The 27,503-nt window shown below is 43.5% G+C and overlaps 1 protein-coding gene across 5 annotated transcripts in view; it reads left to right on the plus strand.

Annotated features, from left to right (window-relative positions):
• The window catches only part of GSG1L (GSG1 like), a 56,673-nt gene extending 37,149 nt beyond the window's left edge, over window positions 1-19,524 (plus strand). The window contains exons 5-8 of one of the 5 annotated variants that reach the window (XM_062639467.1): window positions 4,592-4,759; window positions 10,383-10,450; window positions 11,017-11,100; window positions 17,570-17,726. In XM_062639467.1, coding sequence (XP_062495451.1) covers window positions 4,592-4,759; window positions 10,383-10,450; window positions 11,017-11,100; window positions 17,570-17,592 — 343 coding nt within the window. In that variant the 3' untranslated portion in view covers window positions 17,593-17,726. Of the gene's footprint in view, window positions 1-4,591; window positions 4,760-10,382; window positions 10,451-11,016; window positions 11,101-17,569; window positions 18,173-18,471 lie in introns of those variants that run through there. The other 4 variants (XM_062639471.1, XM_062639470.1, XM_062639466.1 and 1 more) reach the window with 4 other exon arrangements.
• The last annotated feature ends 7,979 nt before the right edge of the window (window positions 19,525-27,503 follow it).

Raw genomic sequence — 27,503 nt, forward strand, 5'->3', positions numbered from 1 at the left:
CCAGAATGCTATGTGCAAAAATTCACCATGGCCGTGCAATTGCTGAGGTGTAGAGGACAGTTATCAGTGACTGTGCAGCAGCAGCTGTGCGTACCAGCAGGTACATAGCATTTGTAAATAAACAGCACCCACAATTACCAGCACAGATTGAGCACTCTCATTAAAGTTCAATTTAGGTACATAATTACCATGGCATTTCAGAGACTTTTAGCTGGCTTTGGTTGGGTTTTTTTGCTGTTTTTGTTTTTAATTAATGTGTCAGTTGAACCTTAGAATGCAACTTTTAACACAACTGCGGAGGAAGGCATGGTGCTCCTGACACCATGCTACTTCCCTGTGGATCATGGAGAGAAGGCTTACAAAAACAGGCATATTTTAGAGACTGTTTTTTTAAATTTTTTTTTATCTTTCCCATTTATCCTCTAAGAATCACATGAAACTAATCTGGCCAAGATATGTCAACTGTGTTATATTGCTTGCAAGTTTGTAAGAAGTTTAATGAGCACAGGAGACTGTGGAGAACAAAAATACCTGCAAACAATATTCACATCCCTCTAGAGGCATGAGCCTCTTCACATGGCTAGGCAAAATACATTCTTTTTTTCATTTCTAAATATAGAGCTTTATTTTTGTTCCATCTCAAAGCAGATACAACAACCTTTGCTAATGTCAGTAAAAACACAAATACTTCTTATGCACAGTGCTGCAGGGCATTATCAGCCTTTCCTTCTCCCCTCACTATGCTGTTCTTCACAGGAGGAGTTACTAATATTTTAGTAACATGTTGCAAAATATAAATCATATTATATTTCATTTATAGCTTATTTTGTGTCTCAATAACGAATATTTACTGCATATGAACATGAACTTGTAAATATACTGTTAATATATTCATAATATTATATAAATATTTATAACAGTGATGCCATAACAATTGTATAATTATTAATATATTTAAATAATAAGGCAAATTTTCTATTAATTTGTCTTTATAATCTATTTTATTTACTCCAATACTCAAAATTCAGACTGTTGTTAAATGCCCAGCATGGTAAAGCACTCATTAGATTATTCTCCTTCATCTTGTGCAAGACAAGAAACCTCTTGCTTCATGGCTCCCATAGGGCATTATGAGCCCTCCCTGGGCCCTCTCATCCTACCCACGCTCCAAGCAAGCTGTTCAGAGCTCAGCATCCCATCCTGCAGTGGATGGCAGCTCACAGCGCTGTCTGCTATCCTAACCACAGCTTTGTCCAAGAGCAGATGAGGCATCCCCTGCCTGTAGCTCTGCCCAGCCACCCGTAGCCACAGCAGGCTTCTGTTTAAGGACTGACCCTGGGTTAGGCCTCACTGTGGAGGATGATTCCCACAAGCAGGGAAATATGTGGGAGCAACCTCAGCTCTTCCCAGATTCCTGATACAGGACCTCAGCTTCACTCCTTGCAGTGACTATTGGTTCACCCTAGATAAAGCCGAGCTCACTCAAGCCATTGCTGTCACAATGCAGCATCTCAGATTTGGTAATCTCTCTCCCCCCCAATACCTCCCAAGGAAACATACTTACCTATGCAGGATGCTGGGCAAGGTGCAAACCTCAGCTCAGGCACGTCTCCCCTGGGACAGGTGTGAACAGCAGCAGCATTTTCAGCCTGCAGCGGTGCTCAGCAGCCTGAGGGAGGCCATGGAGTTCCTCATGCCATGCCAGTGACTGACAGCAGACCTAGCAAAGGAAAGTCTGAAATTCAAATGCAGCAAAAACATTAGTTTCCTTCCAGCTAACAGTGAACCACCCCTGCTGAACAGACAAGAGAGGTACAGCCTCCCCTGGCATCACCCAGACTTGATCATCTTCTTTAAGAAGGGTTAAAAACAAATGCCCACCAAACCTGGTGGACTTTGGAAGCTCTGCACATGTAGGAATTTCCTTCTGTTTCATCTGGGTTCAGGTGATGACCTGAAGCATGAGCCTTAAATACCCTTGAACCAGCAGTGCAAACATCAGCATTATTTACCACCTTCTCTAAAAAGCAACACTGCAGCATCCCACCAGACAACCTGTCAGAGCACAGGGAATTGTAACACCACTGAAAAGTGGGGCTAGGAAACATTGGCCAAGAGGCAAAGAGTACGAGCGGAGATCCAGACTGCCGTTTGTTTCCTAAGTTCCAATGAGAAAACTATTTTTTGTGTGATTATTTCCTCTCTCTCGAAAACGAATGATAAAAATCCCTCTCCTCAAAATGAGGAAGGGCTGCTTCTGATCTGCTCAGATGTCCCAGGGTTGAAAATGCACCTGTTATCTTACTGCCTTCCCAAGCCCATTGTCAAAGCCTGGAGGCTGGTCTGTGCTCTGGCACAAGCCAGGAATGGGTCAGGGGGTTCTCCAGGTAGGGGGTTTCAGTGGCTCTGAGGAGCTACAGGTGTTCACACTCGGCCTTCCTAGGAAGGAAACAAGTTCTCAAACCTGAGATGTTTGAGCCAAAGTACAGCCCTGAGCTCAGCTACCAGAGGCACAATAGGTACAGCCCCATCACAACTGGGACACAGCTGGTATTGCTGTTAAACAGGTCTTCACCTAAGGTCAGATGTAACTCTTACAGGTAGGAGAACCACTCTTTACACTTAAAAATAAATAATACTTAATGGAAGTCCATAAAACCTAAAACATATCAATAGTAACTGTCTCATTATTACGATTTACCAAATGCCAGACCTGAGGTCACACTGAGGGTCTTCATTCTGTATTTCCTTCTCCAAACCTTTCAGCATTTCTGAGTCAATGATTAGAAATTATCAGAGATTTTCAAGAGGATCTTTTCTCTATATGTCATTCCCCACGCAACAACCAGGCACAGTGAAGCATGTGGTTTCAGCTGGCTTCTTCCTTGATATTGTTTAGGAGCCCAGCTGGAAACATTTGGAGCTGTTGGAGCTTCTCCACACACTCTGTGTAGGACGAAGACACTTGCCAGGCTTCCCTGTGCCTGGATACTCACATATAGCATGAGTTTTCTTTCCACATCTCCACCCAACTGTGGAAATCCTAAAGAAATTTCATCACCCCAGGGTTCCTTCTCGTTTGATTGCATCTGGCAAACAGGTTCCAAAATGACTAGGAAAGGGCTGCCTCCATGCACGTCATTGCCATGGGAGTCCCTCGAGGACTTGTTAGGCACTGAATTTTGAAATCACTGAAATGTGCCATTTCTGTTTACTTGAACGATTTTTTTCCCCCAGATTTTTCAGTTCATGAATATGTGTTCTTTTTCAAGTTTTGCCTAATTTGAAATGAGACATTGTTTCCTTGTCTGCAGAACCTGTGCAGAACGGGAAAACAGCTCATGCTGAGGGCTCTGTTGATAATGTGTATTTATAAGATAATGCTGCTATGGCTATATGCTTTCCGTTCTGCATAACTTATATCAACGTTCAATTTGGTTATAAAACAGGTGAAAGCAAGGAGCAAGTAAAGTTTATAGCTGACACAGATGCTTCAGTTAATCCAAATTAGTTAGGAAGCCACTGCAAACTATATGTGGCTGGAGCTGATGGGCTTAATGTAAAGTCAGGACAAGCCTGAAGGCAGATAAGTTTTGCAGACAAAATGAGAAATTCAGTGCTTTTTCTGTAGCCCCGTTTCATGCTCAAATAGCATCTAAAGTTCTCGGGGCCATGAGTTCAGCCCCACCCCCAGCCACATCTGAACTTGAGATCAGCAAGGTAAAGGCAGGAGGGGAGATGTGCAGGGAGGGCAGAAGGCACTCGGGGGAAACCCAGTCCACAAGCAGGGAGCAGGGTAGCTCCCAGCTGAGCTCTCTTTGCCAGGACACCCAGAACAACACTTGCTGCTGTTCCAGCCTGGCACTGAGGCAGTCACTTTTTTATCTCCACTTTCTTTATCCCTTTGTCTCCCTGTGCTCCTGGTTGGTACTTGCATGTATCCCACCACTGGCTGACCAAGATTGCACACTTGGAGCACTGCCCTCAGATTGGATCTCTGGACAAAATGGAAGTGCTGTCTTCTATTGTGGTCAGGCTTTCAGAGGCCAGATACAAGCCAGGAATGCTAGAAATGGCCATGAGCCAGGAAAGAAGGAAATACAGTAGTGTGGTGAAGGCATAAAAAATGTGATAAAAACCATCCCTGCAGTATTGTTGTGCAGAGTCAGTCTCCCATGGATGCTGGAGAACTCGCACTGGTCCAAAAGATGTGCTTTCTGAGGCACTACTCTTTCCAGGAGTTCATCACTGGTCTATAGATTTTAGCATTTGTCTGTGAGGCTCTGAAATATTTCAAAGGGAAATCAAGAGGCACTGGACTCTTCCGTCAGAGTGTAGCGAGTATTCATGTTAGCACTCTGTCATACAGTTCTCTATGGGATGAAAACTGTGCCCAGCCCATGACCCAGCATCCTTCCTGCATGCCTGAGCACCTGCCACAGGTCCATTGAGGTAAGATGAGAAGAACGGGTTTGTCACCACTGACTTACCTGCCTAGTAGCATCCTGTGTATGTGTGTCTCTTAGCGTCAGAAATATACCATGAGCTGCTGTCTTAACCCAGCTCTGTTTGCTGGTTTCTCTCTTCACAGTCTGGCATGGGGCTCTTTCACCTGCTGCATGGCGGCCTCCGTTACTACCTTGAACTCTTACACTAAGACTGTCATTGAGTTCAGACACAAGCGCAAAATCTTTGAGCAGGGCTTTCGAGAAGAGCAGAACTTCCTAGACCAGGAAGCCATCAAGTACTTCAGAGAAAGGTCAGTGCAGTCAGTTGCTCAATCAGTGGAGGTTCTCACGGACTCTGCTAGTCTCAGAAAATCCAAGCTCTCACCCATTCTGGCACATGTGGGTGAAGCCTCTGGAGAAGATGTGTGTTAAAGACAAACACAAAAGATCCTCCTTGGTTTGTTTTTTTCTTAACTTTTGTGATGTCCCAGTGCCTGCCTTTTCTTACATACTCATTAAAACACGAGACTGACAAGTCCTTACAATATGCATCTGATTCATAGGAATTCATAAGAAGCTATGCTGCTAATGCAAGCTAATTTTCCCTCTCTGGAAAGGTAAAATTGTGGGGATATAACAAATGTTATAGCTATCCTTTCTCAGCATGTGTAATAGGAACCTCCCAATAATCCAAACAGCTGCCAAGACATTTTCCAGACACCCCTTGGTCACTTTGGTGTTGCCATCTTCCATAGTCACATGCCCACAACCTGTCCTAGCCTTCCACAGAACCCATCCTCCTGAACTCCTCCACACAAATATACCCCATACTTTATATCCACACAGTGCCGCACACACTGCTACCAGGGTCTTAGATGAACTCTAAGTCCTGTCTGAGCTCCAAAGGTCCAGAGACACTCCTTTATTCTGCCTGTCACAGCACATTGCCCACCCACCACACTGCTGGCCCCATGCACTCTTGGTTGGCCCATGTGGCTGCACTGGGATACTTGCTGCCTTCACTCTTCCATGAGAAGGTTAAGGCTTTGCTTAAAATTGCAGAATGTGAACACACACAAATATTGACCTCACACAGCCAGGAAGGTGTGATGGGCTCCATAGGAGTACCTTCACAGAACGAGGAGCTGATAGGTACAGAGAACGTTCACCAAAAGCCTATTGTTGGAAGTAATGTAAAGATATTTTGGGAACAGAAAACATAAAGAGGATTGATTCCTGTTCTTCTGACCAATTTGGCAGTTTTTCAGTGGTGGAAGAGAATGGTTGGGAAGCACTAAGGAGACAGAAGATTTGAAATGATCAGACATTTCAGTAGCAAATTGAGGAGCTCTCCCGAGGAGGAAGAACTAGAGAACTTCCATGCTTATATTTTGCTTTGGTTACCCAGCCTTAACTAATAGACTGTTGTTGCAGTCCAACTTCCTAAATTTTCACTCTATCTTTCAGACAATCTGGAAGGATGAGAGAAATTATTCAAACAACCATGATTTTCCTAATTTTGCATTTAGAGATGACAGTGAATTTTAAAAAAAATCTGTATGTGAGAAAAAAACCCAAACAGTGAAGAGGAAGTGGTCAGTAACAGAAATCAGCACTCAGTGAGGGAAGACAGAAGACCGCATTACTGAAGTGAGAATTGCAGATGAGAGACGGGCAGAACTGTAAGCAACAATATGTTGAGTTATATTGGGAAATGCTAAGAAAATTTGATAAAGTACTGGAACAATAAATAGCAAAAAACATTAACAACAGACAGGACAGTAATCCTCTTTATCTCACACAGGTATTGTCTGGTTTTATTTTGATTCCTCTTGCACTCACCATATTACACATGCCCCATTTCTACATACATGTAAATCAGTACCACACAACACACAATCAAATCCATGTTGGACTTGTCGTGTGAGAGACCTTCACCCCAATATGCTACATTAACAGGTGAAGGGCCTCAAAGAATGGCAACAGGCCAAATGCAGCATAAAGGCTTTTTCAAGTCTCTTGGAAGGAAGGTTTGAACTTAACTAGGCAGCTAGCAGGGTATTTAACACACATATGCCCAAGGCAAGTGAGAAGTCCCACCCTGGCAGCACAAACCAGGTTTTAATCCTTATTTTACATGTATTATTCAAAACAAGCTCCATACTAGGCAATGTGCATACAGGACAGCCTGTTCCTTTATACTGGTCAGAGCCACCTTGACCAGTATACAGAGACAGTGCTTTGTCTCTACCACTTGCTTTATGACCGGACTGCATATTTTGTTCTGTCCTTCCAGTTTCTTTCCTCATTTTGAATGTGTGTGAACAGTTCACTTGTTGGTCACATCCTCCAAGCCCCTCCACATGCACTTGGCAAATACAGCTCAAGCATGTGGTGTTCCCAAACTTCATGATTATGACTTTCTTTTTTTATATCAGATTATTTTAATTGTTGTATCTGAATACATAATAAGAAGCCCAGAGTCAGTGTTACCATGGGATCATTCCAGAGATTTAAAGCTGTGCAGCATTACATCCTTTCTTTTTTTTTTTCTTTCATTTAGTGCATTCATGATTGGCTTCACTGCTGTGACCTGGGGATACTCTGAGACTGGGGGGTCCAGGGGTCATTAATTATCAACACAGTGTTGCTACACACTGTGGGTGCCAGCAGTCCCAGCAAGCACACAACTTCCCTGAGCTCTGAACTTCTTAGCACAAATAGAAAATAACTTAAATTTTTTTCCTTCCTATGCATATACCCTGGGATACTTCACATTCCCTCCTACTCCTACACCTCCGTGTTCCTTTTCATATCTCATAAATAAAACCCTCCAGCCTGCCTTCCTTCCAGTTACTTTGTACATATCAGTACCCTCTTTGCATGTTCCTTTGCCTCATCACACATCCAGCACCCACTGTACATCTAGCCTCTCTGTTGAATAGACTTTGTGCAATAGGCAGCTTTGTTAGATCAATATATTTCTAGTGAAAGTTAAACCTTTATCATTATTCCCAACAGCTGCAGTTTAACTTCCAGGTGACAGGGAAGAAAAGCATTAGCCCATTTTGCCTGATAAAAGTTTTTTGTTGGAATATTCTTCTCCAGGCCCCTGCTCCCAGAGAAGAAATTTGCTTTATGAAAAATACTGACAGTAAAATCCTGCTAACCTTGCAAGCACTTTCTCAAACATTGTATCATTTTATTTCACTTAATTTTAATCCCATGGAACTGCATATAACAAGGGATACATTAGATGAAAGAGCTGAAATGCTCCCTTGAGAGTTCCCAGTTCAACAAGTGTATATGTACCATGTTCACCACTCAGTGCCAGGGATGCAGCAGACAAGCCACCTCAATGCAGTTTGCTGTCCTTCCCCCCACACACACACACACACTTCTCCACCAGCTCACCCCATCCCCTCCCCTTGTATGTCAGCCTCGGACAGCCTTCAGTACTGCTGCTTTTTAACCTCCATCTCCGCATCCTAACTGCTTCAGCTGTGAATAACATAGGAAAGACCTTTAAAACTACATGAATGCATGTGTACACCCCAAATGCTGCTCCACTGCCTGGTTTGACTCCACTTTAAGCAGTGCATAGAGTTACCCAACCCTAAGTCCACACAGCCTATATAGAGACAGTTAAATTCTCTGACTACCTGCAACTGCAAAGACACAGACTTTGCCTCTCAACAGCTAAGCATCTTTCTGTTTCCATCGCTGGGAAAACATTTAAAGAGCTGCTGATAAATCAGAGAGTCATGGTGTTATTCAACAACTATTTCCTTCCCAGACATGAGATACTTTGAAAAGTCCAGACAACATAGATTCTGTAGTTCACACCATAAAATCAAAAGATTATAGCTCTTCAGATATAAAAGATATGATAGCCCTCAGAGTAACTCTAAGTAGAACAGGTAAATGATACAGGCTTGGAGGTATTACTCATATACTAAGTGTTCTATAAAATTAGCAGTAGAATTATCTGTAACATGTCAGCTTTCAGTCTTTGTCCTATTATTGATTGTCCTCCCTTTTTCTCTGGTTTTCCTTTTGACTGACTATTTGGCTATAATTTTTGCTCATCTTTCTTATTTTTTCAGTTTATTAAGTGTCAGTTCATAATAGGTACCTGTCTTCCTTCCCTCTCAGTTTCTCTTTCTGCTCTGTTTCCTATGAATACTTTTGCCCCATATAACCTTGAGCATGGTCCATTGTCTGCAGTTTACCCCAGCTAGCAGTGGAGGAACCCTCCACATACCTTTCTGCTTCCTTTGCTCTGAGGATCCTTCCAGATAAGTCAAAGGGACAGGGATTCCTTGTTCTTCCTATATAGTTTGATAAGCTATGGTTGTAGCTATGGGAAGGAAGATCTGGAGCAGTGGAACATAGAGGCTTGCATAAGAGTACATAAGGACTGAAGCCTGGGGTTAGGGATAGAGAGGAAGAAAGGGTGGAAATAAGATCCAGGTGAACTTGTGGAGAGCTAGTCACTGCCTTGAGCAAGGAATAAACAGTTAGTGAAGTGATACAAGAAAACTTGAATTACCCACTGCCCTCTTTTATTATTGACAAGAGGAGAAAGAGTAGCAGTTTTTGGAAATACGCCCATGCCTGGTGAGGCTGTCTGAGGCAAGGAGTGTTGAACCCCATTAGAACTAAAGGCCCTGCAGACAGGGGTAAGGAGGTTAGCCCACCCTGGTACCAGTGGGAGAGGGGAGCCAAGAGATCAGCAAAGCCCTGTCTCCAGTCTGATATCCATCCTTTTGTAACTGTGAAGCAAATCTCACTTATCAGGTGCTGTTAAACCAACATATAAATTTAGCAAGTAAATCTTGAAGAATCAGCCTTCCACTGTTCACTCATCCATAGCACAGCACTTGCCAACTTGCAGCTGTCCATCAACACCCATTGTGGCTTTGCAGCTGATTTCACAACATTTTTCTTGCTGACTGAACCCTTACTCTGATCTGCAAAACCCACCCAACATCAAGCAGATGCTACTGGTGAAATTCTAGAATGAACTGTGTTCAAACTGCCACCCGTGCAGACAAAATGTCTCTGCAGGGATAAAAGATGTAATTTTGAAGTGCTAGGAGCAGCTTGAAACAGACGGCAGGACCGGAGCTATTGCAGAAAGAATAAATTAGGACTATTCCCAAGACTATGAGAATTAGAACTTTTCGGGTCATCATTCGCATATGCTATTTTTCATTTCTCTGCTGTATGTTACTCACAGCTTGCTTTCTCTAACTCCATTGTACTCATATCTGTTGTGCAGATCATATCAATGCTCTCCAAAGACATGCCAACCTTTTGCTCTGACTTCCTCCTTGGTCACCTAGATAATCTAAACAGGTTTTGAGCTACTGACCTACCATACCTCCCATTTACAGCGTCAGTATCTTTTCATATGAACATCAATGAGAATTTCCAATCTGACTATTTACCTTTCATTAGCACACAGGGATAAGTGTAACATTCTGCCTTGGATTTATTCTGCACTTTATTCTGCAACATAGGAAGGTTTATCTGCAGAGCTGTTCCTTCTGAAAAATTACATGGACTGGCACTTAAATGGTGTAGCACTAGCAACATACACACTTCCAACACACACGTACTGCACAATGCTGTTAGTTCCTGATGCTTAGATTCATCCTGAAGAGTAAAAGAGTGGGAGAGCCACAGCCCTGAGCCCCTTATTTCTACTCCCCATGGCCTCTTTACATGAGCATTCCCCTGAGAGGGCAAAGCCAATAAAACAGAGTCCTTTGTGAGACTATTACAATCTCCATAATGGGCCTGGCTGGCTATAGATGGAGGAGCCCCGGTATGTGGTACTCTTATTGATTTTGACCCTTCCATTTCTGTAAATTTTGGGAGCAGCCTTTGTTTCTGTTAAAGGTGCTACTTCTATATTCTCTTTTCCAGGACTGAGGAGGAGAGGGCTGAGGCTGGGGACCTGAGGTTACAGTGCCTCCATAGCTGCTCCCCAAATAGTAAGTGACCATGGCTTGAATATGTCCAATGATACGCAATGGCTTGTACCATCCCCACACTGGCTCCTTGGGGTTAAGAATAAGGTTTGCAGTAGGAAGCTACAGAAATGGAGGTTTTGTAACTTTCCCAGACAGCGTTGCCCAAAGGATAATCAACTAGCATATGAACAGTACAAAATTCTCCAGGATTCAATTTAGGATGTGCACATATCCTGTAATTTTATGTTATCTCAAGAAGCTGTGACTTCATAGTAGTTTAAAAATATGTTCTAATTTACACCTGTATAACTTTCATTATCACTACCTTTTATTCATCTATATTTATCACCAATTCATGATGATGCATGCTATTGAATATAAAGTGATTGAAAGCAGCTTTGGTAGACAATAATGTTAGTCTAATTAATGCCATTTCTTGCACTTATTCAGAAAATTGCTATGCTTTTATTCAGCATTTGCAAAAATTCTTATTTTAAGCTATGGAATCAGTGGTTCAATGTACGGAGCAGTATTGGAGCATGGCTCCTGCCCTGCTCTGAATACTATACTTTTCCTTTACTCTCCAGGAAAGATGTGTGCAGTTTCATGCATCTATTTCCGTGCAAAGAAAGCAAGTGATTCTTCATTCAGCAGGAGGGAGACTTGGGAAGGTGACTTGCTGTCTCTGCGCTATTAAAATTTGGAAACCTCATAGCATTTTGCTGCCTCTGTCTTGCTGAGATGCACATCTCAGCCACGTACTTATGGAAGCTTGGTGTTCATAACCCTAATAATTGAGGGTCCTGATCCCTCATCAGACCTGCTGGAACAGCTCTCCAGTCCCACATCACTGCAGGTGGTCTACCTACAGGCATGATAGTGCTAGAATTGGTCTGCAGCTTGGTTTGTCATCAGCTCACTTGGTAACTCCTGCTCCTTGAAAATGTCATGTCAGCTGTGGACGTTTCCACAGGTAGATCCACATCCTTCATTTTCACAGGCCTGAAAATGTTTATTAGTACAAAATTGAAATGGGTCATATTTCCCAAGAAAATTCCCTACCTGCCAAGCTACTGGCTGGTGTTCACATGTGCTTATATCATTATTAAGACTGTCCAAAGGTCTTTGTTTCAAAGAACAAATCACAATTCTTGACACTTAGTGTTCAAAGGAATAGGAACAAGGCTTTATTGATCCTGTGCCCAGCCCTGCCCCAGTACTTCAATTTAAAGGACATATAGCTTACCTCCATAGGCGTGCTGACAGCGCTATAAAAGCCAACTGCAAATGACAAGTCCACTATCAGGTTAAAGAACAGTGGCCATTATTCAATATTACATCAGTGTCAGCTTCACATCAGTTACCTACTGTAATGAAATCAGATCAATATTAATAAAGTGACATGAGTGAAGTTCTGCTCTCAGTTCACAGTTTACTTATGAATCCAGATTAAACATCAGAATCTTCATTATTTATGTTTCTTAGGGAGGAAAAAACATTAATTAAAGCTGCTCATGATGGCACAAAGCCTCACAACCTTCAGAGGGAAGTCTCCTTCCTGGAACTAGCCCATCAGGCCGTAACTGTCCTGTCCCTGATCAGAGGCTTCTGTTTGATGTTCTTTGTAGATTCATAAACTCCCAGTCTTCTTGTCACATCACATATGCAATGGGCTCATGGCCAGCAAAGAACTGTTAATGGCAAGACAACGACATGAAGTCAGAGCAGCCACAAAGGTTACACTGGCCCTTTGGTTATCCAGGGGCCTACTTGTGTGAAAGAAGGTGGTACATCGCCTAGGACAGCCCAAGTCCTCACCATTGCTTGGTCAGCTCACCACCTGCATTCCACTAGCAGAGTAAATGCCAGCAGATCGTTTGAGCTCTTTCTGAACTCTTCACACAGAGGTGGTCCTTTACCAGTAGGACACGTGGATGTATTACCAGAAGTTATTCCTGCTGCTCACTTCAACCAGCATTCCTTGGAGGACTTGTCAGCTGCCTTCACTTAGAAATGCCTTGAGGCTGTTTTAATTTGAACCAAACAGCATATAAGGACTATTCACTCACACTGAGACATCATGATTTTTTCTGTCCTTCCACAAAGACAAAACAGGGCATTGAGTCCTTGTTGAGAGGCAAGGATTTTTAGAGAGTGCTGCTGTAAAGTGAAACAGTAAAAACTTCAAATACAAGAAGAAGACTGAGCAATCATAGAAGACAAACACCAACTAGCCAGGTAATTTCAGAAGAGAGAATATGAAAGGATTGCAACTAGCCCAGGAGCACTGTGAGAGCACAGGCAGCACAAAGGGCCTTATGCCAGGTCAGGACCAGGGCAGGATCTTGGGTTCCTCTTTTGGTGAGACTAAGCTATCCATTCTGAGAAGTGGACTTAAATTATACATTTCATCAGAAGCTTGACTCCAGAGGAGTCTTGATCAAGGCAATGCAATATTCAGTCCTGATAATTCTATATTAAACAATTTAATGTCCAATAATAAGCTATAATTTTCCTTTAACAGGGTTTAAACTTGCCTGAGATAGGCTAATAACAGCATCAGGGAGCTCTAGCTATACATTGGCATCCTCTGCTTTCACCAAGCTGCCTTCCTGTGCAAGCATATGGTGCTGGCCCCTATACATCTGATATCATGTCATGTTTTGTTGATACCAAATTTAGCATTGCCATTGCAAAGCTCTAAACACTCTTAATACTCTATTGGCTGTCATTTTTGACCTTTGAGGTCTCAACTTTTTCACTCAGAAGTGCAGGGCTGGGACATCCCGATGCACTAGCTGTGCAGTCACTACACAAAAATGATAGAAGGTGGAGTTTCATCGCAGGGTCTTCTTGTTGCACAGCTATTTATTACCAATAAAGGCTCACTGTTATTAGGCTCCAGATAGCAATTGGTCCTGATTTCAGATATCTCTATGTCCATACCACTTCCACCCTCTCCTCCAGTCTTCTCTGATCACTTAGCATTAATAAGACGAGTCTGCTGCTCAGATCAGTGCACCTGGGACCCACAGGGCAGATGGGAGAGGTATGGATGATAAATGTAGAACGAGGGGCAAAAGAGAAGTGGGACAGCTGTCATGAAGGACAAGGAGGAACAGGTAGAATGGCAAAGCCAAAGAGGGAATGGGTAGCTCAGAAGAGCCAAGAGCTGAGCAGGAAACAGCATGTTCTTACTGTGTGTGGCTAAAAGCCTCAGTTGCTATTTGAGGCAGATAAACCCAGGGTCCAGGATACCAGCTTTTCTTGTAGAAAACTGAAAGAATATTCAAAATTAATTCAGCATTTAAAAACTAATATAGTCACTGTTTTGGCAGTGTGGGCAATTTAGGAGGGTCACCTGACAAAGAGGAGGCCTTGAAAAAAAGTAGTTTTATTCTCATATCATCACCCTGCAGGTATTTCCCCTGGGTCCATCCCACAGCTCTTCTACCATCCTCCCACCCCTGGCTGTCTACAGTAAGATTTATTCAACCAGCCCCTCAGTGCTTCACTGGAAAGCATGTTGTCATTTTTCTTCTATTCAGACAAGCTCATCAGAAGAACTCTAGTTTTAAAACATGGTGGAAATGATTCATAAAAAAAAAAGAATATCCACTGATTTTTCTTGGTTGCAAGTGCCACAGAAGTAAAGTAGTGCTGTATTTGCAGGCAACTTTCAAATGTCTCCAAATTCAGTGCTACAAAGACTGTGTTGCACAAGCTCAGCTGGAGAGGGCAAGGCACAGACGGCAGACAAGGTCACTCTGACAACGGGGAACATGCTTTATATGCTGAGCAGCACTGGGCTGGAAGAAGGCAGACAACAAGGGCTTGACGCATTTGAAGTGTTGCTCAAAGTTGAGTCAAGGTTTCTCCTTGGAGGTACCTGACAGCTGCAATCATCTTCCTGTTTCATGTCAGCATCGATTTCAACTCCAGGTCTCGCAATTCTTCCTGTAATTTATTCAGTTCATAGTGATTCACTACATAGAAACAGGTGGAAAAAATCACCCCTGATGGAGCATCATGGGTACAGATCTGAGATCCAGCCTTGCTATATTGAAAGCAAAGGGAGTTTCATTCCTGTCTTCAGGCAACCCCTTGTCCACTAGGGAAGTCCAAAGTTACAGGTCTCAGCTCTGTCCTCATTTATCTCTGCTAAAATCCAGACTGACATTTCATGTTTACAAGCTTCAGATTACTCCTTAAGCAACCAGCTCCTCTGCTTCTGCGATCAGCATGAGGATAAAAGTAAATGCAGTCCCATGTTGAGCACTGCAGACAGTGAAAATTAGCGGGTGGAAAAGGAAAGCAAAATACAGTGTTAGTTTACAATACTCTTCTGTTTCCTCCAGTGCACAGGTGAATTGGAAATGTATTTTATATAAATTTCAGTGAGATTAGTTACGAAACATGTTCTCTGTCACTCTTAAATCGCATCTTTCAATAAATGTCCCATCTCCTACAGCTAATCCTGGATTTATGAAAAAAAAACAAACCAAACCAACAAACCCAAACACAGAACAAACAAACACAAAAATGCCAAAACCCCAAAAAAGCCAACTGGGTCCAACACTGCTAAAGACATGGAATATTTCTGATTGTATATGCACAAAAGAAGCCCTTCAGTTACTGTGCATATTATATTACCCCTCCCAGAATGTAGGCAGGTATTAGCTGAGTTAATGTTCAGATAGTTTTACACTGTGAGATATTTGAGGATAAATATATATGTTTTTAACAAAAAAAAAACAAAGTTACAATATGCATTTTTATTTTAATTGCCTTAAAATGGGCTTTACTCATCAGAGTAGGTTTCTTACACCTTGCTACAGCAAAAAGTATTTCCTGAATGTGGGATTTTGTAGTGAAGATTAAGGAATGACTGCAGTTCAGCTCTGATTTAAGTAACCAGCAATTTTGTGTCCTTTGTGCTGGAAGATCCCACTTTTCCACTCCTCAGTCCCAGAGTAGCCTATGCACCAACAGACAGCTCTCCTTCCATCTGCCTGCTCCTTGGGGCATGGGGATGCAGTCCTTGGACCAGAAGCTCCGGCTTTTGATCCTCACAAGTTTACCAGGCTTCTGAATCTCTCTGGCAATAAATGAACAACCAGATTCACCTGTGCCAAATTCCAGCTTTCTGAACACCTCCACAGCATGACAAAGCACACTACAAGCCATCATTCCTTGCGCTTGGAGAGACTGAGAGCCAGCAACTCAATTTACAAAGGCAACACAACACAGATGCCCAGCTCCAGGCTACCCTCGCTTGCACAGCCTGCTCTTCCACTGACTACTGACTCCAACTAATGCAATGAAAGGGTAGCAATCCATCCAAGCCAGAGGGCTGCAAGTAACACCATTTTTCCTTTAAAAAGCTTTTTATTTATGAGGGACTTTTCTGCAACAGGTACTATAAACTTAGTATGGAAGCAGACAGTCCAGAGGCTTCAATGGAAGAGAAGGATGGTGAGGTGGAACTCAAAGCGGAGAAAAGGGAAAGGAGAAAGGGAAACTGAAGGCAAGTAAGTTAGGTGGAATCACTGAATCACAGAATAACATGGGTGGACAGGGCCTCTTGCTCACAGCACGTCACTTAGACCAGGCTGAATCAGGATGCTTAGTTCCTTGTCCAGCTAATTCCTGAATACCTCTAAGGATGGAGATCCCAATACATCTCTTGACCTCTGTCCCAGTGAACACCCTCAGGATGAAAAAGCTTTTCCTTATATCTAGTTGGAAATTCTTGTCTCCCACTCCAGTTCAGCCAGTTTACGAAAGCAATGCACTTAAGGTGAAGGATGCTCCCTCTGACTTGTGTATTCCTTCTTTTCTCTCCTGCCTTTTATATAAGTTATTTAATGCTTCTTTTGGCTCTGTTTTTATGCAGTAGCTCTGTTACTGTCTACTTTTCCAATTAGCAAATATCTAAATTTGATTTAAACCTGATAATTATGCTGTGATCTAGCAAAGGCCTTAATTAACCCTATTGAAGCCAATAGGTGTGAGACATACTCTTTAGGACCTTAAAAATCCAGTGTTTAATTGCATCCAATATTGAGAAAGGTGCAAGGAGCTGAAGAAGTGAAAAGGTAGCTAATTTAAGCCACTGGTACTAACAGGACAGGACTTCATGCACTGGATCTCATATATGCCATGCAGACCAGGATTTTCTGCTGTCTTCCACCACAAGAGAAATACAAATATACCAGGTGCACAGGAAGACTCAGTTGGCCACTGCTATTGCTACAAAAGTTTGTCATGGTCTTTGGCTGTTAGAAATCCTGAATCATGATCTGCAGTGGGTATGTTTGTGTTCCCCTTCAAGGTCAAGGCATTTCTAGCTGCATTCGATACCCATGAGTACAATTCCAGTCTCCAGAGGTACATATTCCTGTCTTGCCATCAGTCTTGCCAAACTAAGTAAAATTTAGCCATATTAAAAAAAACATTGGTATATCCTCTGCCTGTACACAGTCTAGAGCTTGGGGAGGGAGGGGAAGAAAAGTCCTTTACATATTAAGCTATAGAAAAGAAATGTCCTACAATGTCACCACAGGAACACTGATGTCAGCCTGTGCTGCCCTTCTGTTTTTATCTTGCCTGTTTATTCATCTCCTAATTCATCGGATGAACGTGCAGAGCTACCAGGAGACTGAAGTATATGGGTCCAAAGTGAAGGCAGGTCTTCATACTTTTCAGGAGTTATCAAGGGCAGGTGTTGTGGCAACCTGCAAGCCAGGTTTGATTCTTTTGCGTTCTTACTGGAATTTATCACAGTCAATATGTCAGTAGTCTTCTTCTCTTTTGTGTCTCTCCCCAGCACCAAATCCTCAGTTCTTGCAGAGCTGTATGACTTTTGGGAAGAACACTGATGTGCCTGTGATTATCACACTGATGATAGCTGCTTAGATGGCACCAGGGAGGAACTGGACTGAAATTTATGTGCCTTATTCTCAAGCACTTTTTTCTTGTTCATGAGAAGCAGAGGGTTTTATACAGGCATGAGAAGCAAAGCAGCCTATGGGGAAATGTGGGAAACAGGCTTAAAATTGTCCCAAAAATAGGCCTAAAATTGTCTTACAAACCTTCAGCCCAGTCCAGAGGACAAAGTGTGTGTTTGTCTTTCTTTAGGGCTTCACAACACCCAGCTCTAAATGTCACTAGCACGCAGAGGAACAGGAGTGACCATAATGCTCAGAAAATTCCCCCATTCGCTACGTCAAACTCTTCCAGTGACACATCAAGCAGCTCTTCACTTTCATCAGAACCAACCAGCCAGATCTCCATGGTTCAGGATCAAACCCTGCTGGACATTGCCTCCATCACTAGATTGGCCCCAGGAGAATCACCAAACCCTCAGCCATTTGAGCAAAGAGATAAACATTTAGCAATATCGTGTCCCAGCCCACTTGGAGCAAGGACTATTCCAGCATCTTGCCCAGCCAGCCCCAGGCTCAGTGTAACACCCAGCTCAGCCAAGCCACAGCAATACTCTGACTCTTCTCCAGTCAGTCCAGGGATCAATGCAGCTTCCTTCTATACCTTTTGTCCTCACACAGCACAAAACGTACAAGCTTCAGCATCAGATCACACACTGACCCCAACAAGGAAAAGCACAAGGCCTCCAGCAATGACTCCTGAAGATAGTTCCCAGTCTCCTGGCTATTCTAAAACTGGATTAAAGAATACAGGAAAGGGTTTTGAATCAGATCTGGAAGATCCTGGTCATGAAAGGTATGTATCCAGACCATACACAGGTTTAAGTCCTCCAATGACTCAAAATGGTTTAGGGTCATTAAAAGCCCCTCACAGAAAAAATTAAATATCCTTTATAACTTAGATGCTCCCAGTGGCTTTTTATCAAGTAACTACCCTGTGCTCTCACTAAACCCTGTTACCTAAGAAGCAAAATACCGTATTTTCCATACATCCATTTAGCTCTCCAGCCCTGATTACAGACCATTCCTGGGCCAGACTGTCAATCTCAGTTCTTCCAGCAGGACACAGTTTTAAGGTGCCTCATTTCCTTCCAGATGAGAAAGCACATGTCTCCCTATGCTAGCAGAGAGAAACTCTGCTGTGTCTATGAAGCCTGACAGATAAGAGCTGGGGATGGTACTCAGTGACATAGCCAGTATCTCCCTTCCCAAACCTCAGGCTCTGTGATTCCAACCCTGGGCAAGCTGGGTGGATTTCACCCCTCTGAGCTTCTGAACTCCACACTGTGTCTGCCACTTCTTTCCTTGGCAGGACATTTGTAACCATGAAGGAATTCCAAGCCATGGAGGAAGAACTAGAGGATGTAAAAGAAGAATTGAAATGCCTGAAGTGGAAAGTGAGACACATTGGTGAGACTGTGCAGCCCTTGGCTGAAGACAGCAAGCGTTACAATGGCTATACCCTGACAGAGCTCAAGGCAATGGTGCAGTTTGAGGATGACCCTTACAAGGCTGCACACAAGATCCTAACTGTGCTCTTCAGTGATGTCTACTTGCTACAGCACTCGGTCACTGAACAGGCCTGCAACTCCCGATCTCTGCCCAAGCCCCAAATAGACCCAGAGCTGTACACAGTGTACTGTGACATTCTGAGGAGCATATTCCCTGGAATTAGCAGCCAGACCTTGAGGGAGGAGACACAACACATGCAGAAAAGCACCCAGAAAGAACTGCAATAACACCAGAACCCCCAACATGTTCTGGAAAGTGAGAAGTGTCCAATGATTTTAGAGGATTAACTGTGGTAGGTACCATTGGTTGAGTCTATCCCTACTAGGTATAAAGCATCTCTAAAGATACTGGTGAGCTCTGAGCCCTTCATGCCACTTGCCCAGTGAGACAGGGTGGGAAGGCATTCTGCATACTTCTGACATTCTAGAGAAAAAAATGCCCCTTAGTGTCTTTTTCAATATATGGACGTTTCCTTGTTTCCAGCAACTACAAATGCTGACAAAAAGATCCAGAGAAGGCATTATATGTCCACGCAAGGGCATTCTCCCAGCCCCAAACAGACCAACAAACCAGCATCTGGGTAGTTTCTATTTTCTAGAGTATATCATTCATTAAATGACATTACTTGTTAGAAAATTGTGCCTGGGTTGTTTTGTTTTAGGTTGGGGGGGGGGGTGGGGGTGGTGTTCTGTTTTGGGTTGGGTTTTTTGTTTGTCTCACAATGCTTTGCACATCAACCAATAATCATAACTTGGATACGCACTGGGATGTGACCTGGGAATGCAGCAAACCACCCTCCTCTGCCCAGCTGCATCCTGGGTTACATGGGAAGAGCACCAGGCACAGAGGTCAGGGGTAGTAGCGCACCCATGCAAGTCTCCATTCCGGGTAACTGGGGCCTGGGGCATAACAGCGTGCAACATGCCCCTAAATCACCAACCCACCGGTGATACAGGTAAAAATCTGTGACCTTCATCTCTCCCAGCCTCTACCAAGTGATTTGACAGACCAGCTGTGCATTCCTGTGACAATGGTGCTGAACGGCTGGGCCATTGCGAACACCCTGGAGCGCCTTCCTCTCTGTCTGGGACCAGCAAAGTGCAATGGATGAACCATAGTTTGTCCATCAGGTTTTGCTCACAAGCCTTGCAGCTCATTTTGTAAAGATCAGGTGAGAGTGGAGGGTTGGAGAGATGTCCTTGTGCCATTTTGCTCACTACCAATGGAAGATGCTGCTTCCCTACCCTATTGGATCCCCACCCATTTCAGACAGTCATTGACACTTCTTGGAAGCAATCACACCCCTGGTCTCAATGTGACAGGTACATCAAAACCCAGAACATGTCCACCCTGCACACTGCTGCTGCTCCCTGCCAGTCTACTGAGAATAGCAAGGTGAGCAAAAAGTAACCTGCGAGTTCAGCCTACCTTTCCCTCTGCTGAGATAAAATCAAATAATTAAGCTTATTCCAAAAATGACAGGAAGGAGGAGGTAAAAAAAAAAAAAAATAGAAAAAAAAATAAAAGCAGCTCATTCCTTGTGTCACCACAGCTCCAGACATCATTGGAGACAGGACACTCCAAGGACATGCTCTGTACCTTCTGTATAAGGATGTTCTGACATTTGTATGAGAGATCCTACCTGTCTTTCAGCATGATGTACCTATACTGTTCTCTACTGGGCTTACATATACAGTTTTTTAAGCTCTTTACTATTAGCAATTTATTTTACTTATGCTCCAATGTGCAGACACAGGCACAGCACTTTGCCCATGTAGCCTTTCTGTACCAACTACAGCTAAAGATGCACAGCCACATCCTGCACATTACCAGGTAGCTACAGTGTCCTGGGTTCAGCAGTAGCAGTCATTTTTCTCCTTCTTAGTAGCTGGTGAAGTGCTGTGGTTTTGACTTTCAGCCTGGGAACGGTGCTGATAACACCAATGTTTTTAGTTGTTGCTCAGTAATGTTTACTCTGACCAAGGACTTTGTGAGTCTCAAGCTCTGCCAGGGAGGAGGGGAAGCTGGGAGGAAGCAGAGACAGGACACCTGACCCAAATTAGCCAAAGGGGTATTCCATACCATAGCACATCATGCCCAGTATATAAACTGGGGGCAGTTACACAGAAGGGCTAGATCGCTGCCCTGGTTGGGCTGGGTATCGGTTGGTGGGTGGTGAGTGGTTGTATTCTCTTCTCTTGTTATTTCCCTTACCATTATTGTTATTGGTGGTAGCAGCAGTGATTTGCGTTACACCTTAGTTACTGGGCTGTTCTTATCTCAACCCGTGGGATTCACATTCTTTTGATTCTCCTCCCCATCCCTCCAGGAGTGGGGAAGAAAAAAGGGGGGAGTGAGCAAGCAGCTGCATGGGTCTGAGTTACTGGCTGGGCTTAAACCATGACATACAGCAAAACACACAGTTGTGCACAGCATACACCCTTGGGGCAGTCACAGTACAAAAGGAAGGGAAAGGTAAAGGATGCTCTCCCCAGCCTGCCAGCTCCCTTCGCAGCTGGGCACAAGGGTGAGGAGGGATAGAGCTGCTGGAGATGCAGTGTCACCTCAGAGCAAATCACACACGCCAGTGAGCACCAGGGTGGATTGCAACAAATGGTCTGGAAGGCTCCATGCACCATGGAGGAGATGTTTGTGTCTCACAAAAGCACCGCGTCTTGCAAGCATTAATGTCCTGCTTTCATAGTTCTTTCATTTGTAGGAAAATGCATCCCTCCCTTTGGTTCAGACGGGTGGAAATAGGCTGGCCCTCCTCTCACAGAACTCACACAGGTACTGCTGCTCCAGACTTGGTTTTATATGACAGACCAGACCCCAGCTCTCAGAGGTCTCTCTTCAGAGCTCACTATAATCCTCATCGGGCAAAGAACTAGGGAAAATGCAATATCAATCTTCATAATTTCCATTGCTTGCCCTGTCTGTCTGTAAAATCTGACAGCTGTTCCTGTGAGAACAGGCTCTGTGGCAGCTCATGTTCATGAGGCCAGACAATATGCTCAGATTATTTCTTTTAGCCTTGTCCTCCTCATGTCATCTAGTAATAAGGTCCTGCACAGATATATGAATTATTTTTATTAGCATTGCATCATCAAGCAATGAGTCCCTTTCAGGTTTCAGTGTCATCTTTTTTCTGGATCAGTTGTGGTATGGATCACTTCCGCCCATTTTAGAGATGTGCATTAGGTCTTTCACCCTGGTTGTTCTGCCTTTTAGCTATTCCAGTGGAGCTTCCAGGTTATTTATATCCAAGTGGAGTTGGCCAGTCTTCCCAACATTATTATTAGGTTATCTCCAACTTCTGAGTCCTACAGACTGTCCCCAGTGCCTTACCTGCCACAGCAGCCCAACTGATCGGCTGCAGGGAATCTGTGAAAAAAAAAGAACAGGGCATACCCATGACATTTGTCCTTTAGACTCCTTGCTTCCTTCTTTTCTGCATCCATACCTTGAAGGCAGCTCTGCCTCTGTAAATACTGTTTGCTCTCCAGTTACTACACCTGCAGTTACTGTCTGCACCTCTGTGACCACCTCCAATACTTGAGTCACTTCTCTGATTTTTCTACAGGGAGAAAAATCCACTAATTTTCTACCAATTTCCCTGAGAGCTTTTTGTTTGTATTCCTGTGCATTCCCAAGTCCTTTCATCCTTTTACAAGGCTTAGCTTTCCTTGCTAGCTTTGCTTACCTAGCTCTGCTAGGGAGAGCAGCACAGCTGTCTTCCCACAGTTCTGAAGAGCTTTTCTGTGCACAGCCTATTTTTTCAGCAGTCACCCACTCCTAACACAACAGGAGGATAAGGGCTGAACGCCTACACCAGCAGAAAGAGCCCTTCTCCTTGGAGAGTAAGAGAACTGAGTCAGCATAACAGAAGTAAGACAACACGGGCCTGAAAGGAATTTTTTTGCTTTCACTTTCAGCACCCTGCACTTGCCAGAAATGCATCCTGTTACAAGCATGCTCTGTCTTAAGACATTAGGTCTTGCTGCCTGGTATTCAGACAGAAAGGCAATTACATTATTCTGATAGTTAAAAAGATTCAGCAATTGTTCTTCTTGGACAATCCATGCTGATTTGCACTGTGCCTGTGTTGCCCCTTAGCCTGAATAAGCCTTCTCTCCAAAATGTTATCACCATCCCTTATATAGAGACAGAGAGAGAATGCAATCAGACACATAGTGAAAAATTAGTCTATAAATCCATGCTGCATTCCATCTATACACCATTCAAATATATAACTCTTATTTTTTTCCCTGAACATGGATTTTCCAGTCTGAAGACCCCATAGCAGATCAAATGATTTTTTTCTTTCTTAACTACAGGCATTACATTTGCTATTCTCCAGTCATACCCAAACACAGAGACTCATTAGTATTACACTTATTCAAGTAACACGCACAGTCTGTTACATATTCATCTCTGCATGTAACCTGAGGACCCAAGAGCCACAGCACAGGTTGTCTTCCTTTGTGTCATCTCTAGGAGCAGATGTCTAGTCAGAAGTATGAGGACATGAATACTTTTTCCAGCCTCAGGTGATCTATAGTTTGTACTGACTGATTGCATTAAATAAGCAGCCTTTTAATATCCACCACGCTGTGGCTCTGTAGGCTTCAGTTGGCAGAACAGTCTACAGCAGATAAGTTATGTTAAACAGAGGGTCCTGATCCATACTGGTCATAGAATTGCTAAATAGTTTAGGCTGGAAAGAGCCTCTGGAGGTCAGCTGGTCCAACCCCTCTGATCAGACAGCATTCAACTAAAAGAAACTGAATAATAAAATATGTGCTGCAAAAACTAAGCTACTGCAATACAACAAACAGCTGGCAACACACACATCCCAGAAAAAAAAAAGAGAAGCCATACAAACAACCTGCACTGGAATCACTTGCAGACCAGATCCACCATGGGAAAATGTGGGGAGTTTCCTTCCCCCAGAAGCACAGTGCTGGGAGATCATCTGGACAGGAGCTCTCCACAGGCTATTCACATCTGCATCAGTGGAGAACAAAGATAAATGGCAAAGTTTCTGTGGCACTGTTTTGGAGGCTGCTTTACCGTGGTTACATCTACATGCATTGCCAATCCATTTTTCAGACTTCTCGTTAATATCTCTAATGCATAATTGCAGTCAAAATCAGTCACTGAATCATACATTTTATGAGCTCATGCTTACCCGTTCATACTGTTAATAATAATATCTCTGCATAATGTGAACACTTGCTGCAAAACAAGTCCACCAGCCCTTCTGGTTTACGACTTAAAATATAGCAGAGCTAGTTATAGGCACCTGTCAACTACTTTAGATTAATTATCAGCACCATCTATACTGAAATCTGAGTCATAGGAGTTTGGGCAGGACCATTAATTACCATGAATCTCTTCTCAACTCTTCCTACCCAAATGCCTCCTTCTTATGATGTGTTCTCTATACATTTATATACCTAGCTCCTCTTTGCACACTCCTGCTCAACTTGACTTAATTTTCACATTAAATCTACAATATTTGTTTCCCAAGGCGAAACTGCTTCTGGAGACCCTTTTCTATTTCTTATATCCATATCCTTCTACAAGTGGTTCCTCTTTCACTATGAGCCCTCCCCCATGGACCTCTCCTCCCACTGCAGTTTGACAGGCAGACGAGTGTCCAAGAAGTCATCCCCCAACCCTCATTCCCAAACCACAAGCAGATGACCAAGGTGCAAATCTCCCTTGGGCCTTAATGCTACTGTCCCAGGAAAAAGTGGCACTGGGGGGATCCCAAAGGACTTGAGATGAAATGCATAAGGATGGAACACACACTGATTTACCCAAGTACTCCCCTGAGAAACGCAGATCTTAGCTTCTTGCACATTTACTGGAAAGAATATATTTTCTCAATGCCACAAAGAGAGTGATGAAATTGTATACCAGTGTCGTGCTGGGTCAGTTGGGTTTGATCAGATCTCCCATTTTGTGTTAATATTCAGATACATGACCATCCCAGAGAGATGAATAATAGGATCTATTTCATTTCTCTGACAATGTTAAACATAATAAAAAGTCTTACTATTATCCCACATCCTTCTCCATGAACTCTGGCCACAGACAGATCTCCTGTTGGTAATGGAAATGTCAGTTTGATTCATCTGTTCACCAGTTAATCCTTACGAAACAACTTCCAATATCTAGCAAGCCATCCAAAAACATTCCTTTGGAAACAAGCCAGAACCAACATTCACTGTAGATTAGTTTTTACCTCTGTTTAGGCTTATAGCATTTCAGGTAGCTTTCCTACTTACTCTATTTTTAGCAGTGCCTCCAGCAGACCAGGAAAGAGGCAGATCATGAGACTTCTGCTAATCTGCAAATCTGAACTGATCATTGGGAGACCAAATTTATTATTATTATACAGCTAGATGACGACAGCAGAGATGACCTTTCTGCAATGCCAAAAGTCTTATCCACACTGATCTAGGCATTTAATCAGGAGGGAGAAGTATAGATTATTATGTGTCAAAGGAAAAACTTTCTCCCTATTCAGACACTGAAGTATTAAAACAGATTGCACAGAGAGGTCGTGCAGCCTCCAGCCCTAGAGGTTTTCCAGGCCAAACTGGATGAAGCCCTCTGTGTAACCTGGTCTGACTTTAGTAAGGTAAAAACCAAAAAGTGTACACACAATCACAGAAAGCAGCCACAGACACCTTTGATGAATGGGAGCACAGAGCCATGAATAACAACAGGCACAGCCCCATCAGTGTTTCACACTTGCTGAGCCTCACTTGTAAGCAGGCAGGTTGACAGTCCCCAGTGTCCCAGCTCAGCTCGCTGGGCCTGCTGACTCATTTTCCTGCCAACCACTCTGTGCATCCTGTAAAGCCGATGCGACGGTGCTGCCTCAGTCCTCGCCCCTTTGATGGAAGATGAAAGCTCTCTCTTGCTCAAGATGAAAAGTTCTTTCCCCAGCTTGTTATAGACAGAAATGTCTTTTCTGGCAGCCACCTTATGCTGCCGTCTGGCAGAAAAGAAATCTTAATGGAAAAGATGAAAGGGCTCAACTGCTCCCAGTTCATAACCTTTAACACAGGGCCCATCTCCTCCCCCAAGTACAGTGCTCCCTTTGGGTGAAGAGTCATTTCCCTGAGAAACCTTCACAGCCATAGCTGCTTCTTCTGCATTTCCCTACCCTTTATGCCTACAATGCTTAATTTCCATCCAAGCCTTTGACCAACATCTGTTTCAGCTCCAGCCATACTGACTGGGACATGGTTTGGAGATCAGTTCAGTCCATGACCCTCAGCTGGCCTCACATTCTCAGGAGGCAGCAGGTGAGTACAAGGCTCCTTCTGGCCTTTACAATAGCTCTGATATGCAGTGTCCAGATCTACAACTTCTTCTTAGCACTGCACCCACCCCCTGCCTCCTCCAGGGCCAGAAGAGTTTCAGGTAGCAACTGCCTTCTTTGCCAAGAAGATGGAGACTTGGCTATTTCTAAGTTCCTTTAGCATTCTTCAGCATTCACCTTGACATGCTTAGCCCAGCTTGATGAACTGCCAAAAACTTTTTTTTCCAGTTACGTTCAGATAAACTAAGGAACACAAGCAACAGAGCTCTGAAACAATGGATCTGTCTGCTATATGTCCTTAGGTTTATGGTTCCCCAGAATGCACATCCTCTAGGAAAATCTCCACAAAATCTGTACATTCTGACATTTTTGGAAGTCCCATGAGCAATACAGCAAAGATGCACACTAAGTCAATTTGATTTTAATCCCAACAAAGAGACCTTTGAGAGAGTTAAAAGCTAAAGTTAGGATTTCACTGTGGTCTCCCTGTATAATTGGACCCTTCCAGAAATAAACAGCACACCTGGGGAAGGCTGCTAGCAGATCGTAAGTGGTGGCTTTCCTTTCCTAATTAGAGCCAGAGCAGTGAGCTATGGGTGGAGGACCATGAAGTGTTGGAAGCAATAGTCCAGGCTGGGAAGCTTCAACCCTGCTGATAATTAGGGTGGTCAGTTCTGTCCATCAACCAAGAGCTAAGAAAGCAAACACTAGAAAGCCATCAGACAGAAGGTCTGTAGCCTTATTCTCACATTTTCCAGTAATTCCTAGGTCAGTAAGACACAAGTTGCAATTGTTTCCTTTTATGCCTAGAATACAACACTGCAGCACTTCACAGGGTCCTGAGCCAGGGTGATGGGAGCTGATGCTATTAGACAAGGGTGGAAAATGGATCTCTTCCCAGCAAGATTTAGAGGCCAGTCGGACAGGAAATTACTCCAGGTGGGCACTGTCCCCATCTCTCAGTTCTCCCTGCAGCTAGGAGATTCACTCGGTAATTGCTTTCTTAGTCCACATTTTATCCTCAGCTGACAGAATTCCATTAGGGTGATAGAAGCTGTGTGATAAAGGGATGTTTGTGTCTCACAGGGGCTGTAAGTCATTTCTCAGCAAACAAGCAAATAGTCACAGAAATGGGCAGAGAGACCACTGAGCCAGGAACCATCCTTGTGCTCTGAACACCAGGACCTCAGCACCCAAATGGAAGCAAACATTTTTCCAGTGTGTTATTCTTCCCTCTGCTTCTCCTGCTGCTCTTCAGAGGAGACAATGTCAG

Source organism: Pezoporus occidentalis, unplaced genomic scaffold (genome assembly GCF_034315485.1).
Source record: "Pezoporus occidentalis ecotype Australia unplaced genomic scaffold, CSIRO_AGI_Poc_V1 ctg60, whole genome shotgun sequence".
Taxonomy (NCBI): Eukaryota; Metazoa; Chordata; class Aves; order Psittaciformes; family Psittacidae; genus Pezoporus; species Pezoporus occidentalis.